At 37.7% G+C, this 11,473-nt stretch overlaps 1 protein-coding gene across 3 annotated transcripts; it reads right to left on the minus strand.

The window, feature by feature from the left end:
• Positions 1-26: 26 nt before the first annotated feature.
• stra6l (STRA6-like) lies at positions 27-11,270 on the minus strand. Of its 3 annotated transcripts, none has more exons than XM_037763547.1 (18): positions 11,049-11,258; positions 10,742-10,814; positions 9,533-9,636; positions 8,352-8,482; positions 8,134-8,254; positions 7,954-7,999; positions 7,674-7,799; positions 7,410-7,483; positions 6,102-6,210; positions 5,863-6,016; positions 4,647-4,722; positions 4,394-4,475; positions 4,114-4,162; positions 3,199-3,316; positions 2,976-3,095; positions 2,502-2,665; positions 1,534-1,677; positions 27-937 (listed from the first exon to the last, which is right to left on the minus strand). In XM_037763547.1, the coding sequence occupies exons 1-18, from the start codon at positions 11,072-11,074 to the stop codon at positions 687-689; spliced, it is 1,968 nt and encodes a 655-aa protein (XP_037619475.1). In that variant the 5' UTR covers positions 11,075-11,258; the 3' UTR covers positions 27-686. The 3 variants fall into 3 exon arrangements, 2 of the variants coding, with proteins under 2 accessions (XP_037619475.1, XP_037619476.1); XR_005206050.1 differs by having other exon boundaries at positions 800-937; positions 1,534-1,696; positions 11,049-11,266; XM_037763548.1 differs by lacking the exons at positions 27-937; positions 1,534-1,677 and adding an exon at positions 2,415-2,445 and having other exon boundaries at positions 2,479-2,665; positions 11,049-11,270.
• Positions 11,271-11,473: the final 203 nt, after the last annotated feature.

The raw sequence follows: 11,473 nt of genomic DNA on the forward strand, positions 1-11,473 counted from the left end.
ACATTTTTAAATCAATCACACCAATGCAGCTTTTTACCATTTTCTTTTTATTTCCAACTGAATATTTCCAACTTCCAAATACCAAGATTTTCTTGTTTTCAGGCCTAATATATTAAGCAGAGATCTACTAATTGCATATGCCACCAAATGATTAATGAGAATATACAGCAGCTTTGCATAAACATTTTTATAAACAGTTACATTTTACTACACAAACCTAGCATGACAAACAGTTTGTGGTGTACAGTAGCTCACAGGATTTAAAAAAAATTAACATTATTAGACAGAAAATGGCCATGCAGCTGTAGTGCACCACATCCATTTGTAGAATAGATTCTACAGAGATTATTGTGACTATTTACAAAAGTTCACAGTTATCCTTGACTGTGTCTAGGCCTATATAATGTACCGCAGTTAAAAATGTACTTAAATGCAAATACAATCAATCTGTGGTAAAGTTCTCATCGTTTCTTAAAGTCAAATCCAATAATGACTAAGGATGAATGCCCCTTCTGAGCTGATAGAAAGGTGGCCTAATGGTTGATAATATTAACTTGTCAGCCATATGTTAATGCAAGACTTTTTGAAATGACAGCTTTTGAAAAAACATCCAAAACTATTTTGGATTCCAACCCTTATTATTTTCTTTTTTTTAACATGATCACAATATACAGAGAAATGTTTCTTTAACAGTCTTCTGCTGGTGTGACTATAATCTCTGGTGGTGACGGTGACTCTGCTCGCCAGCTCTGGGTTTGATACGCCATGACGCAAGCCTGCACCACTGTGTCTGACCAGGGAGGAGACGATGATGATGATGTGTGTATTGATGAAGATGAGGAGAGGTGGTGCTTTCTGAGCAGGATCAGATGAGGGTTCCTCAGCAAGGTATAAAATAACATCCAACGCCTCCTGGCATGGCTGTTCTTAGGGGATTCTGTAAAAAAAATTAATAAACTCCAAATTAAAAAAATTATAATAATAAAATTATAATAATAATAATAAACACCAACCGTTTGATAAATAATAATAATAATAATAATAATAATAATAATAATAATAAACACCACCAGGCATTTAATAAACAATAAAAATAAATGCCACCAAAGGTTTGATATAATAATAATAAGAATAAGAATAAGAAAAATAAGAATAAGAATAAGAATAATAAGAATTAAATAATAATAATAAACACTACCAGTTTGATGATTATTATTATTATTATTATTGTTAATAATAATAATAATAATAATAATAATAATAATAATAATGATAATAATGATAATAATAATAATAATAATAATGAAACAAACACACAAACTATATAAAAAGGATTGATTCAATTCTGATAAAACATATAAATCTGTGCAGGATCAAACAAAATTGCATAATGCAACAAAATGCATTTTGAGTGCTAGTTTAAAAGAAGATACTAGTTTGATCATTTGGTGCATCTTAGTTAGCAAACAAGTCGAAGCAGTAATTATTTAGTGGAAGATTATTCATATATATATATACACACACACTACTGACCAGATGCCACGTTGTTGAATGTGCAGTATGCAGATGCAGTGTGTCTCTCCAGCGAGTTGGAGACCAACAGCTGGCAGAAACACACCATGACTGGATTGTTATGATAGTGGTCAGCAAAGATCATCCCAATCCAAGTACTGTAGCCTGGAACGTGCAAGAAATACTGTCGGATCCACACACACACACACCATGCGTGAGAAATCATTTATAGTATTTTTAACAATGTTTGTTTGAGGAGGATGAACGACTGATGCTTTGTGAAATGCTGCCATCTCCTGGAAGACAATAATCCTCAAGGATGAAAGAAAGTAATATGACCCCAATAAATGTAAATGTAAAATAATAAGTGAACTGTTCACTAACTTTTTTTAGTTGTGAACAAATATAGTTAATGAAACATTATTTAAAAGTTTTCTGAATCTGCTCTTCTAGGACAAACATTTCCAGAAGAATTAAATGTTCAGACGAAGGCGTCAATAATCAAATAACTATTCAACTATAGTAAGTTTAAGCTTTTTTGGGAGTTATCTATAATAATAATAATAATAGTCTATAGAGAGATACTATATGCTACAAATAACACAGAAAAGCACTTTAACTATTAACACTAAATATAAAAACACACCACCTTAACCCTATAAGGTTTCAGGTTGGAATATTATTGGAGCATTATAGGCCAACTATAGAAGATGCATAGCCCAAGTCTAATAATATAGCAATACAACCACAGCTGATTATGACTGACACTGTACTGTATAACATGCTTAAATGTACCTACCATTATCTACCATGTGAATAGATGATAAAACCTACTAGTAGGTGTATTATGCCCCTATTGACCCACATCTATGGGACCTATAGTGACTGATAACGCCTATTTCATAGCCTGACGACAGTCTAATTGGCTGAATCCTCAAACCAGTGTTTAATTTTTGTCTCACACACGTCTTGGTGGAAGTTGAGCTTACCAGCATCCATGCTTTCATATCCTCTCTGCATAATGGTCCGGTCTATGCGCGACACCAGCCACGTTCCCATCACAATGCTGCACAGCAATCTCAATATACAGTTGCTGACCCCCATCACCACGTTGTAGAAAAAGAAGAAGTAGTTGAAGCAGTGGAACGCCTTCCTGAAGAGGAGGAAGAGAAACTGTGATTTGAATTACATTCACTTCACTGTAAAACACCATCACGTATTCTGTATCTGCTTCAGCAAGTCATTGAAGCCACTTTCCACTTTATTAAGTGAGATCAACATCACATTATGTCCTCAACAGTCCACTTTCCACAGCTAATACTCTAACTGCCTTTTATCACCAGCACTTCCCTTCTCAACAGTCAGTATTAGCTTGCAAATAGAGAACCTGGGTTTCAGTGTGACGTCCCTCTGATGGTTTTATGATCCACACTTTTATTACATCTATACTGAAATACACCCACCGGTTGTTGAGGGCCAGAGGTTTGTGTTTGTCAGTAGGAGACATTTTGTCCTGGAGGAAGAAGATCTGAACCAGAGCTACCTGGAGAATCACCAGCCCGATGACCAGACCGATGGTCAGACTGAGAAACACAAGAGAAATCAATCTGTCAATCTAACCGTCCGTTCATATGCCATCATACATATATATACATATATACAACCACAGGGAAAAAACAGCCTCACAGTATAATCCCCAGGTTGGTGAGCATGCTCAGTGCATTTCCTTGCTGTATAGGAAGAACCAGTGTGTAGACCAACAGCAGAGCAAACACGAAGTGGACAAAATGGACAATCAGGTAGCCTAAAGAGAAAAGAGCAGAGGAGACATCCAATTAGTTCATGAAATCTCTCTATATTCATGTTGCTTATCTTCATATTTTACTCATGTACTGGGACTGTGCTGTTGTAACTGTCTGCTGTTGTTTTATCATTTTTCCATTCCATTCTCAAAACTATTCTTCTCTGTCTGATAGGACAATGACAAATATGCAGATCCATACAGATAAATATAGAAAGTAAAAAGGAGGAACGTAAGAGGTGGACTAAGTCTATCTGGGTTATCTTCTACTAAACATTATTATTATTATTATTATTATTATTATTATTATTATTATTATTATTATTATTATTATTAATAGTAATAATAATAATAATAATAATGATGAAATGCTTGGTGGCATTAATTATTATTATTATTATTATTATTTATTAAACGTCTGTTGGTGTTTATTATTATTAATATTATTATTTATTAAACCCCTTGTGGCATTTTTTATTATTATTTATCAAACACCTTGTGGCATTTATGATTATTATTTATTAAACCCCTTGTGGCATTTATTATAATTATATATTATATTTATTATTAAATATTTACTGTTTCTTATTATTTTCTGAAATATGTGATAATGTTTTAAAATATGGTCTAAAATGGGGCTATATGTGGCCAATAAATCCTAGTCTATATCAGAGCTAAAGCTTAGAGGTGATGTTGAAATGACGTCTAGTGTTCTGTGGGCAGGCATCACTCCTGAAAAGATTTTAACATGGCCATTATTGTTGAGTATCTCTGCAACACATTTGTGTATTTCAGCTTACCCCACAGTGTAAACGCAATCTGCCAACCAGAGTATCTTGCGATGGAAGCCTGTGAAAATTGAAAACATGTTTTAAATTAAACAAAATAAGAGGCCAAAATAAAATGAGATGCAAATATTCACACATGTAGAGTACATGCTCTGCATATCTGAAACATTCACACAGTTCAGACTCTTGCAAATGTGTGGCCATGTGGTTTTAGGGACAATATGAGGACCATCTGCTGTATGTATGTATGTATGTGTGTGTGTGTGTGTGTGTGTGTGTGTGTGTTACTTACTACGCTTAAAGCAGAGCTAGGCTTGTGAAACTTCTCAGGAAGGAAACCCTTCTGCCCTTTCCACAGCCTCTTCAAGTGTTTTCTGTGGCGACAGCACACCGTGTCACTCATTTATAGTTGTTTTTTTGGTGATAACTGGTTGGGAAATTTTTATCTAACTTCCCATAAATTAAATCAGTTTATTTACTTTTTTTACATTTATCATAACATTTCAATACATTGTGTATATTTCAGATATTTTTAGGTATCTTACCTGTAACATGCCAAGACGTGGACGCAATAGGCTACAGAGTTGAGACTAGCAAAGATGGTGGTAGCTAGCCAAGACTCTGGAATAAAAGAATAACAACTTTACTTAGTAACCTCTGAGACTCACAATAGACCCGTTTTTGTCTTTTTTAGGAGGTTAAGGGGGTCTTTAGGGGGAGATAGCAGGTCAACAGTAGATGTCACATAGAAGGGATGTACATCATCTGAAAGACAACCTGAAGATTATTTTGAGATGCAGCTCAGCACTGTGTGTCAAGTTGTTCTAGTCATAAATCAGAAATAAACGGTTGATACCATTTGTTACACGGATTTGGTTCAAAATTTAACCATTTTTCTACCTATCGAGAATTGATAAAAATGATCAATAATCCCGCCAAAATACCACATTAAGACACCAAGACCTTGAGGAACACCACAGAAAAAGCCATGCTGTGATTTGGTATCAAAAACTTTTGACATTCGGAGATTTCTGCAAGAATTGCATTTTTCAGCGATTGGATGGCGAACACTTCTGTTGTGGAAACTGCTCAGAAACCCCCTTATTGTCAATCTAGCTAGGAAAGCCATCCATCCTCTGAATGCTCTAGGTCTCTAGTTTGTGGCTGTAAAGTTTCATGAGGCTGTGATTATCCTAGAGGTCACCACAGGTCATTTTATACAGTGAAGTCAAATACTTTGGGGACTAACATCATCACACATGAATACAGTTGGGCTCATTGGATCCACAAGAGTCTCATCTTTACTGTGATACCCAATTTATGTAATTCAAGACTGTTTAGGGACCCCAGTATGCAGAAATAGTCAAATACACCATTTTAGAATAGGAGAAAATAACACATATATACTGCATGAAAAAAACTGCATGTGATTATCATAGAGTGGGCATGTCTGTAAAGGGGAGACTCTTGGGTTCCCATAGAACCCATTTTCATTTACTTATCTTGAGGTCAGAGGTCAAGGGACCCCTTTGAAAATGGCCATGCCAGTTTTCCCTTGCCAAAACTCACTCTAGCCCTAAAACTGAACCTACTGGAGCCTCTGAAAGACGGTAAAGTAAAGTAAAGAGGTTTTTTGGGCTTTTTTTCTCATAGGAAATGTTCAGAATCAAATGTTCCCAAAATGTGTCTGATATCCACCATAGGAACGAACGGAGCATTAACTATCTCAGAGACTATTAGGGGGGGAGCAGACCAACTCACTCCGAGCCACGCCGATGAATTCTTCCAGCGGTGGTATCATGGCTGCCAGAGCTTCAGTCTCGTTAGAAAGGTTAACCATCTGTTTTAGTGTATCCTTCCACTGGTCTACTTCGTCAAACGCCACATTACTGAGACTGTAGTCTGCCAGGGTCATCTAGAGAAAGGACAAATTAATACCTAAGCAGAAGCAAAGATAAGATATTTTGTGTATGGACATTTTGGTTTTTCTGTTGCCGTACCGTATACAGGCCTATAAGGGATATAATGACGGTGCCGATGATCCTGTTGGGGAACTTGAAGTGAGGGTCCCACTCATACACTCGGCTCTGGAACCAGCTGAGGGGCTTACTGCAATACACAAAGGACGGTCAAAAACCACTGAGTGTGTACATGTATCATGGCAATACTCATGATATCAATGCATTCGAGAAGCTGACTCCCAAATTGTGAATGCTGGAGTGTACCAGCAGCACCTGAACACACCAGACTGGACTTGAAGTCAGTCTACAGTGAACTGCATTTACCACACAACAATAACATCACTCTGAAAATAGGATATGATTTTAAAAATATTGGTTTAAACAGTTAGGAATGGTTTATGCAGATACTGATCTCACACTGAAAATCTCTGTTTTTAATAAGTTAGTGAAATTAATGATAAATTGTGAGTGAATGAATTATAGTAAAAAAGGAAGGTGACACTTCATTTTACAGGTCTGCAAATTTCATGGTAATAAGGGGATAGTTAGCAAGTCAAATATTTGAAATTTCTTTGGAATTACAGCCAAATTACTCCAATATTTACCTCAAAATGTATCGAAAATTACTTTATTATAAACATAATTTAATAATTATATGCTAAAATAGCGTATCATTGTTAAAATAAGGCCCTTAGGCTTGAGAAGCGGCTCTGCGCTGCTCTTCATCGGAGGTGCAAATCTCACTATTGTGTGACTTATTGTCTACACAAATGTAACCTGGTAGGTCATGATTCAGGGAGTTTTTAAAGAAATTTCAAAGAAGTTATTTGCTAATTATTATCTATTTATCAGCAGACATGGAAATAAAGCATATCAATTAACTTTGTATTATTTTCCTGGAAATCTATTTAATTAATTACCAGCTATTCATTACTGCTTATTGGGAAATAAGCTGAATATAATTATTAAATAATATTTATAATAGATATAAAATAATAATAATAAAAGTCCAGAGTCAAGTCCCAAGTCAAGACAGCCAAACCGATAAATTGTGAGGTAAATACTGGGGTAATTTGGCAGTAATTCAAAAGAGATTTCATATAGGTTACTTGCTAATTATCACCTAATTACCATGAAATCTGCAGAAAAGGAAATCTATGTTATGTTATGTCTTGTTTTTGAAAACTGTTGACATTAAATTTCTCTCAAGTTTTGGTAATCTGGTTAAAACGTGCAAAAATAGTGGATCCCTTTACAAGCAATAGGAAAACCGGAAATCCACCCAGTTGTGCGAGGGACACGTGAAAGCAGCACTGGTGCACATGTGCTTGAGTGTGTGTATTCTACCTGTGTGCAGGTGTTTTCTGCAGCAGTCTCTTAACATGCTGCACCTGGTGCTGCTCAATCAGCTCCTCGGGGTCCTGGCAGAAGATTCAACATGTTTAGAGTCACACAGAGTTATTATTCAGTCATATAATCACTGCAGAGCCGACTGGGAGGGAGAATAAAATGCAAACAGAAAGCAATGTTTTATATAATTTTCTTAATAAATGTGACATAAAATCTCACGTAGTCTGTCTGTCAGTGATTTCATACATTATTCATACTGACCTCCTGCTCCACTTGCAGATGTATTCGAACAGCTTTAACCAGAATGTAGATAAATCGTCCCAAGAGGAAGATGAGGGAGAGGATGCAGGGCCACTGGACAATCACCTTCTGGTATTTACCCAGAATCTGTAAAACCACACACACACACAAAGTCATTCATTCATTTATTCTATCATGATATTTCAACTCTTCATAACTGGATGTTTTGTAGATCTAATTTATGTAGATGTATGACACATTATGTTTCCAACAGCTTTCATGATGGTTAGTACTCACCTACCTTACCATTGGGACAGGTGAATGAATCCCAGACTGTAACGATGATCCTAAAAAAACAAGCATTGAGATGTATTTTTTAAGGTGGATAGAATCTGATCACCCACACATTTCCAATCCAATTGTTTGCTTGCTTTCACAATATTGTGTCAAAGTACTGATCCACATTTTGAGACATATCTACCAGGACAGAGAGTAGAGGATTCCCAGCACGGCCCCAGGTGCTCTGAAAGGTGTGGACAGACAGGCAAAGAAAGGGAAATAGACCAGGCCCACCTCTAAAGCTCCAACCAGATACACTATAGCTGAGGAGAATAATCAGGAAACAACATGTTTATTTCTTGTGTCTAGGAGGTAAACAGGTTTGAATATTCAGTAGAGGAGGCTGAGTGAGTAGCCTACCTCTGGCCCAGGGCGGGACAGTGAAGGGGATGTAGCGTTCAGAGAAGAGCAGCAGGACGCTGGAGGACACGGCGCCGAATGCAAACCCATAGGACCAACGATTACTGAGGCTGCCTATAGTATCCAAAGGCCTGGTGGGACACGGTGATGGCAAAATATCATCAACACAAACAAAGCCATGCTGCTGCTGTGGCTGCTTAAAGTAGCCTGATAAGTATTTAGATCTTACATGATTCAGACAAATACAAATACTTAACCCCCTGAGACCCACAATAGACCCGTTTTTGTCAATTTTGTGTCAAGTTCTTCCAGTCATAAATCAGAAATAAACATGAATTAATTAATTCCTTCATTATTTAAAATTAATTGTAAAAGTGTATAAGGGATTAGAACATTATGATCAAAGTATATGGTGGTCATTCCCATGCTCTATTATGTCTCATAAGTTGTTGCAGCAATTTTGGGGGTTGATACCATTTGTTACACAGATTTGGTACTAAATTTAAAAAAAAAATTTTTACCACTGGAGAATTGATAAAAATGATCAATAATCTCTCCAAAAATATCACATTAAGACACCAAGGCCTTGAGGAACACCATAGAAAAAGCCATGCTGTGATTTGGTATCAAAAACTTTTTACATTTGGAGATTTCTGCAAGAATTGCATTTTTTTATTTGTTGGTGTTTGGATGGCGAGCACTTCTGTTGTGTAAACTGCTCAGAAACCCCCTTATTGTCAATCTAGCTAGGAAAGCCATCCATCCTCTGAATTATCTAGATCTCTAGTTTGTGGCTGTAACGTTTCACGAGCCTGTGATTATCCTAGAGGTCACCACAGGTCAATTTACACGGTGAGGTCAAGTACTATGGGGATTAACATCATCACACATGAATACAGTTGGGCATGTGATTATCATAAAGTGGGCATGTCTGTAAAGGGGAGACTAGTTGGTACCCATAGAACCCATTTTCAATCACATATCTTGAAGTCAGAGGTCAAGGGACCCCTTTGAAAATGGCCATGCCAATTCTTCCTCGCCAAAATTTAGCGTAACTTTGGAGCGTTATTTAGTTTCCTTCCCGACATGGTAGCATGACATGGTTGGTCTCAGGGTCCCTTTAGTTGTGATATTGAAACAGATATCGACATTGCTAGTTGTTGCTGTTGCTGTTGACTTACACCACAATGGCAAAACGTCCCCCCAGGAAGGTAGGAAGTCTGTGGTCGATGGCCAGTGTCTGGGCTCTTTTCTGGAGGAACGACAGCACCCCCACAATCAACACCTGGAAGACAAGAAATCACTACTTAAATACATGAACAAATACTGGAACAATGCTTTGTTGTTTAGTTGTTTGCATCGCTGCAACTGTGTGAAAATGGAAATAAATATGATGATGATTTATAATGTATGTTCGAGGTTGCAGAGAGGTCATCACCAGCCTCAGTGTCCTATCAGAGTAGTTGCTCATTCATTGTAGATGTAGTAGTGCAGGTGTGCACTCTGCTACTAGCTGTGTTTCAGTTCCTGGTTGTATAGTGTTTGCATTAAAGATAGGGTCGACGATATTGGAAAGCTAGCATAATTTGAAAGTAGCATCGCCTCAGGAGCTCCGTCTAAACCCACCCCTCCCCTCGGGGCTCCTTCCAAGGCAACGCCCCCCACACACACATGCAGGAGCACCACCGCATCGTAACTACTTCACAGACACAGAGCGGAGAGAGGACCTCAACTCAACAACGCTACCTCATGACAAGTAACCGCGGCAGTGCTACTGCAGGGCTGAGTTTTCTCTTCCATTCTCCAGTAATCTTGAGGCGGCGACACGCTTTGAGTTCAGGCTGGTGCACACCAAGGGTAGAGAACGAGCAGGGAGGCCTCTGATTGGTTCTTTCCAAGCGGACCGCGAGGCAGTGATTGGTAGATGTTTTTACAGGATTACAGCAGCTACAGATGACGGCTCTTTTCTGGTCCTTTTTCAGAGCTCATAAGTAATGGATCGCCGTCAAGGTGTAAAGACCATTTCAACCAATATAACAAATAGTGTATACTGGAGAACGTCGTCAACCCTGCCTTTAATGTTATTCTGTATTCCTAGACAACCTCTAAAAAGGCCATTTCCCAGAGTTGGAAAAACAGTAGATGCACATGACGTTACCATGTCTCTGTCCTGTGAGAATCATGTATCTATGTGATTTTCCTCTAAGTAGAACATTGAAAAACAAATTGTCTCAAAGCTCAAAACAGTTGCTGTTATTCTTGATTCATGTCAAGTTAATGTTTTAGAGACACAAGGTGTTCTCAGGACAGTGACCATGAAAAACAAAGTTGATTAGTATGTCAACTTGTCTGTAATTCTCCAGTCAGACATTCATAGCAGGACAACTTACTGCTGGTAAGAGTGACATGTGCAGGAAGAGCTCCATGGTGATCCCACTGTGACAGTCCATAATTTTGGTGATGCTGCAGAAACAACACAGTTTATTAATATAAATGATCTGGAACAGAGGGGAACAAAATGAAACTAAACTGTAAAACTAAACGGAGCAAACAAGGTTACAAATCATTAAGTTCATAACGCATCAATAAGCTCAAGTTCAGATTTACTGTGGCTCTGTCTTGATTCAAAACAGCTAAAATCAGGTGACGACTAACAGCTGATAGTAACAAAGAAAAGTATTTGCAGTCTGTACTTACTCATGTTCCACCTGGTTTCTTATCATCGTTGATAAGTCGGTTCACTGAAGTCTGAAAAGCTTTGTTCCAAATGAAGGAAGCGACTGGACTGTTACTACTTCTCCATTTCCTGGTTGGAACCATGTGACGCACACATTTGACCTTTGACCTCAGGATACAACACTTTATTTCTCTGTTTTTTATGCTCTCTTTCTCCCAGCGTGTTGTACTTCTGTACTTCTTTTGCTCACACTGTCTCTGTTTGTCTTCATTACGCACACCTGAACATTATTGACCACTGTGTTACTCAGTATGAGGAGTGTAAACATGTGACTCTCCGACAGAGATAACCAACCGATCATTCACCTCAGGCCTTCACTTTACAAGGGAATGCTTTCAGATGATGTTCCCTAAATCCACTTCCTTTCTTTTGTTGCCTTTCCCTT

The sequence above is a fragment of the Sebastes umbrosus genome, chromosome 3, assembly GCF_015220745.1.
Source record: "Sebastes umbrosus isolate fSebUmb1 chromosome 3, fSebUmb1.pri, whole genome shotgun sequence".
NCBI classification, from domain to species: Eukaryota; Metazoa; Chordata; class Actinopteri; order Perciformes; family Sebastidae; genus Sebastes; species Sebastes umbrosus.

Bases quoted from the DNA above. Each gene is read 5' to 3' on its own strand.
- stra6l (XM_037763547.1), bottom strand. From the start codon at position 11,074: ATGATAAGAAACCAGGTGGAACATGA. The intron at 7,800-7,953 runs GTAGGTGAGTAC...GTGGTTTTACAG, and splicing joins TCACCTGTCCCAATGGTAAG to ATTCTGGGTAAATACCAGAA. The intron at 938-1,533 runs GTCAGTAGTGTG...TTTTTTTTACAG, and splicing joins ATTCAACAACGTGGCATCTG to AATCCCCTAAGAACAGCCAT.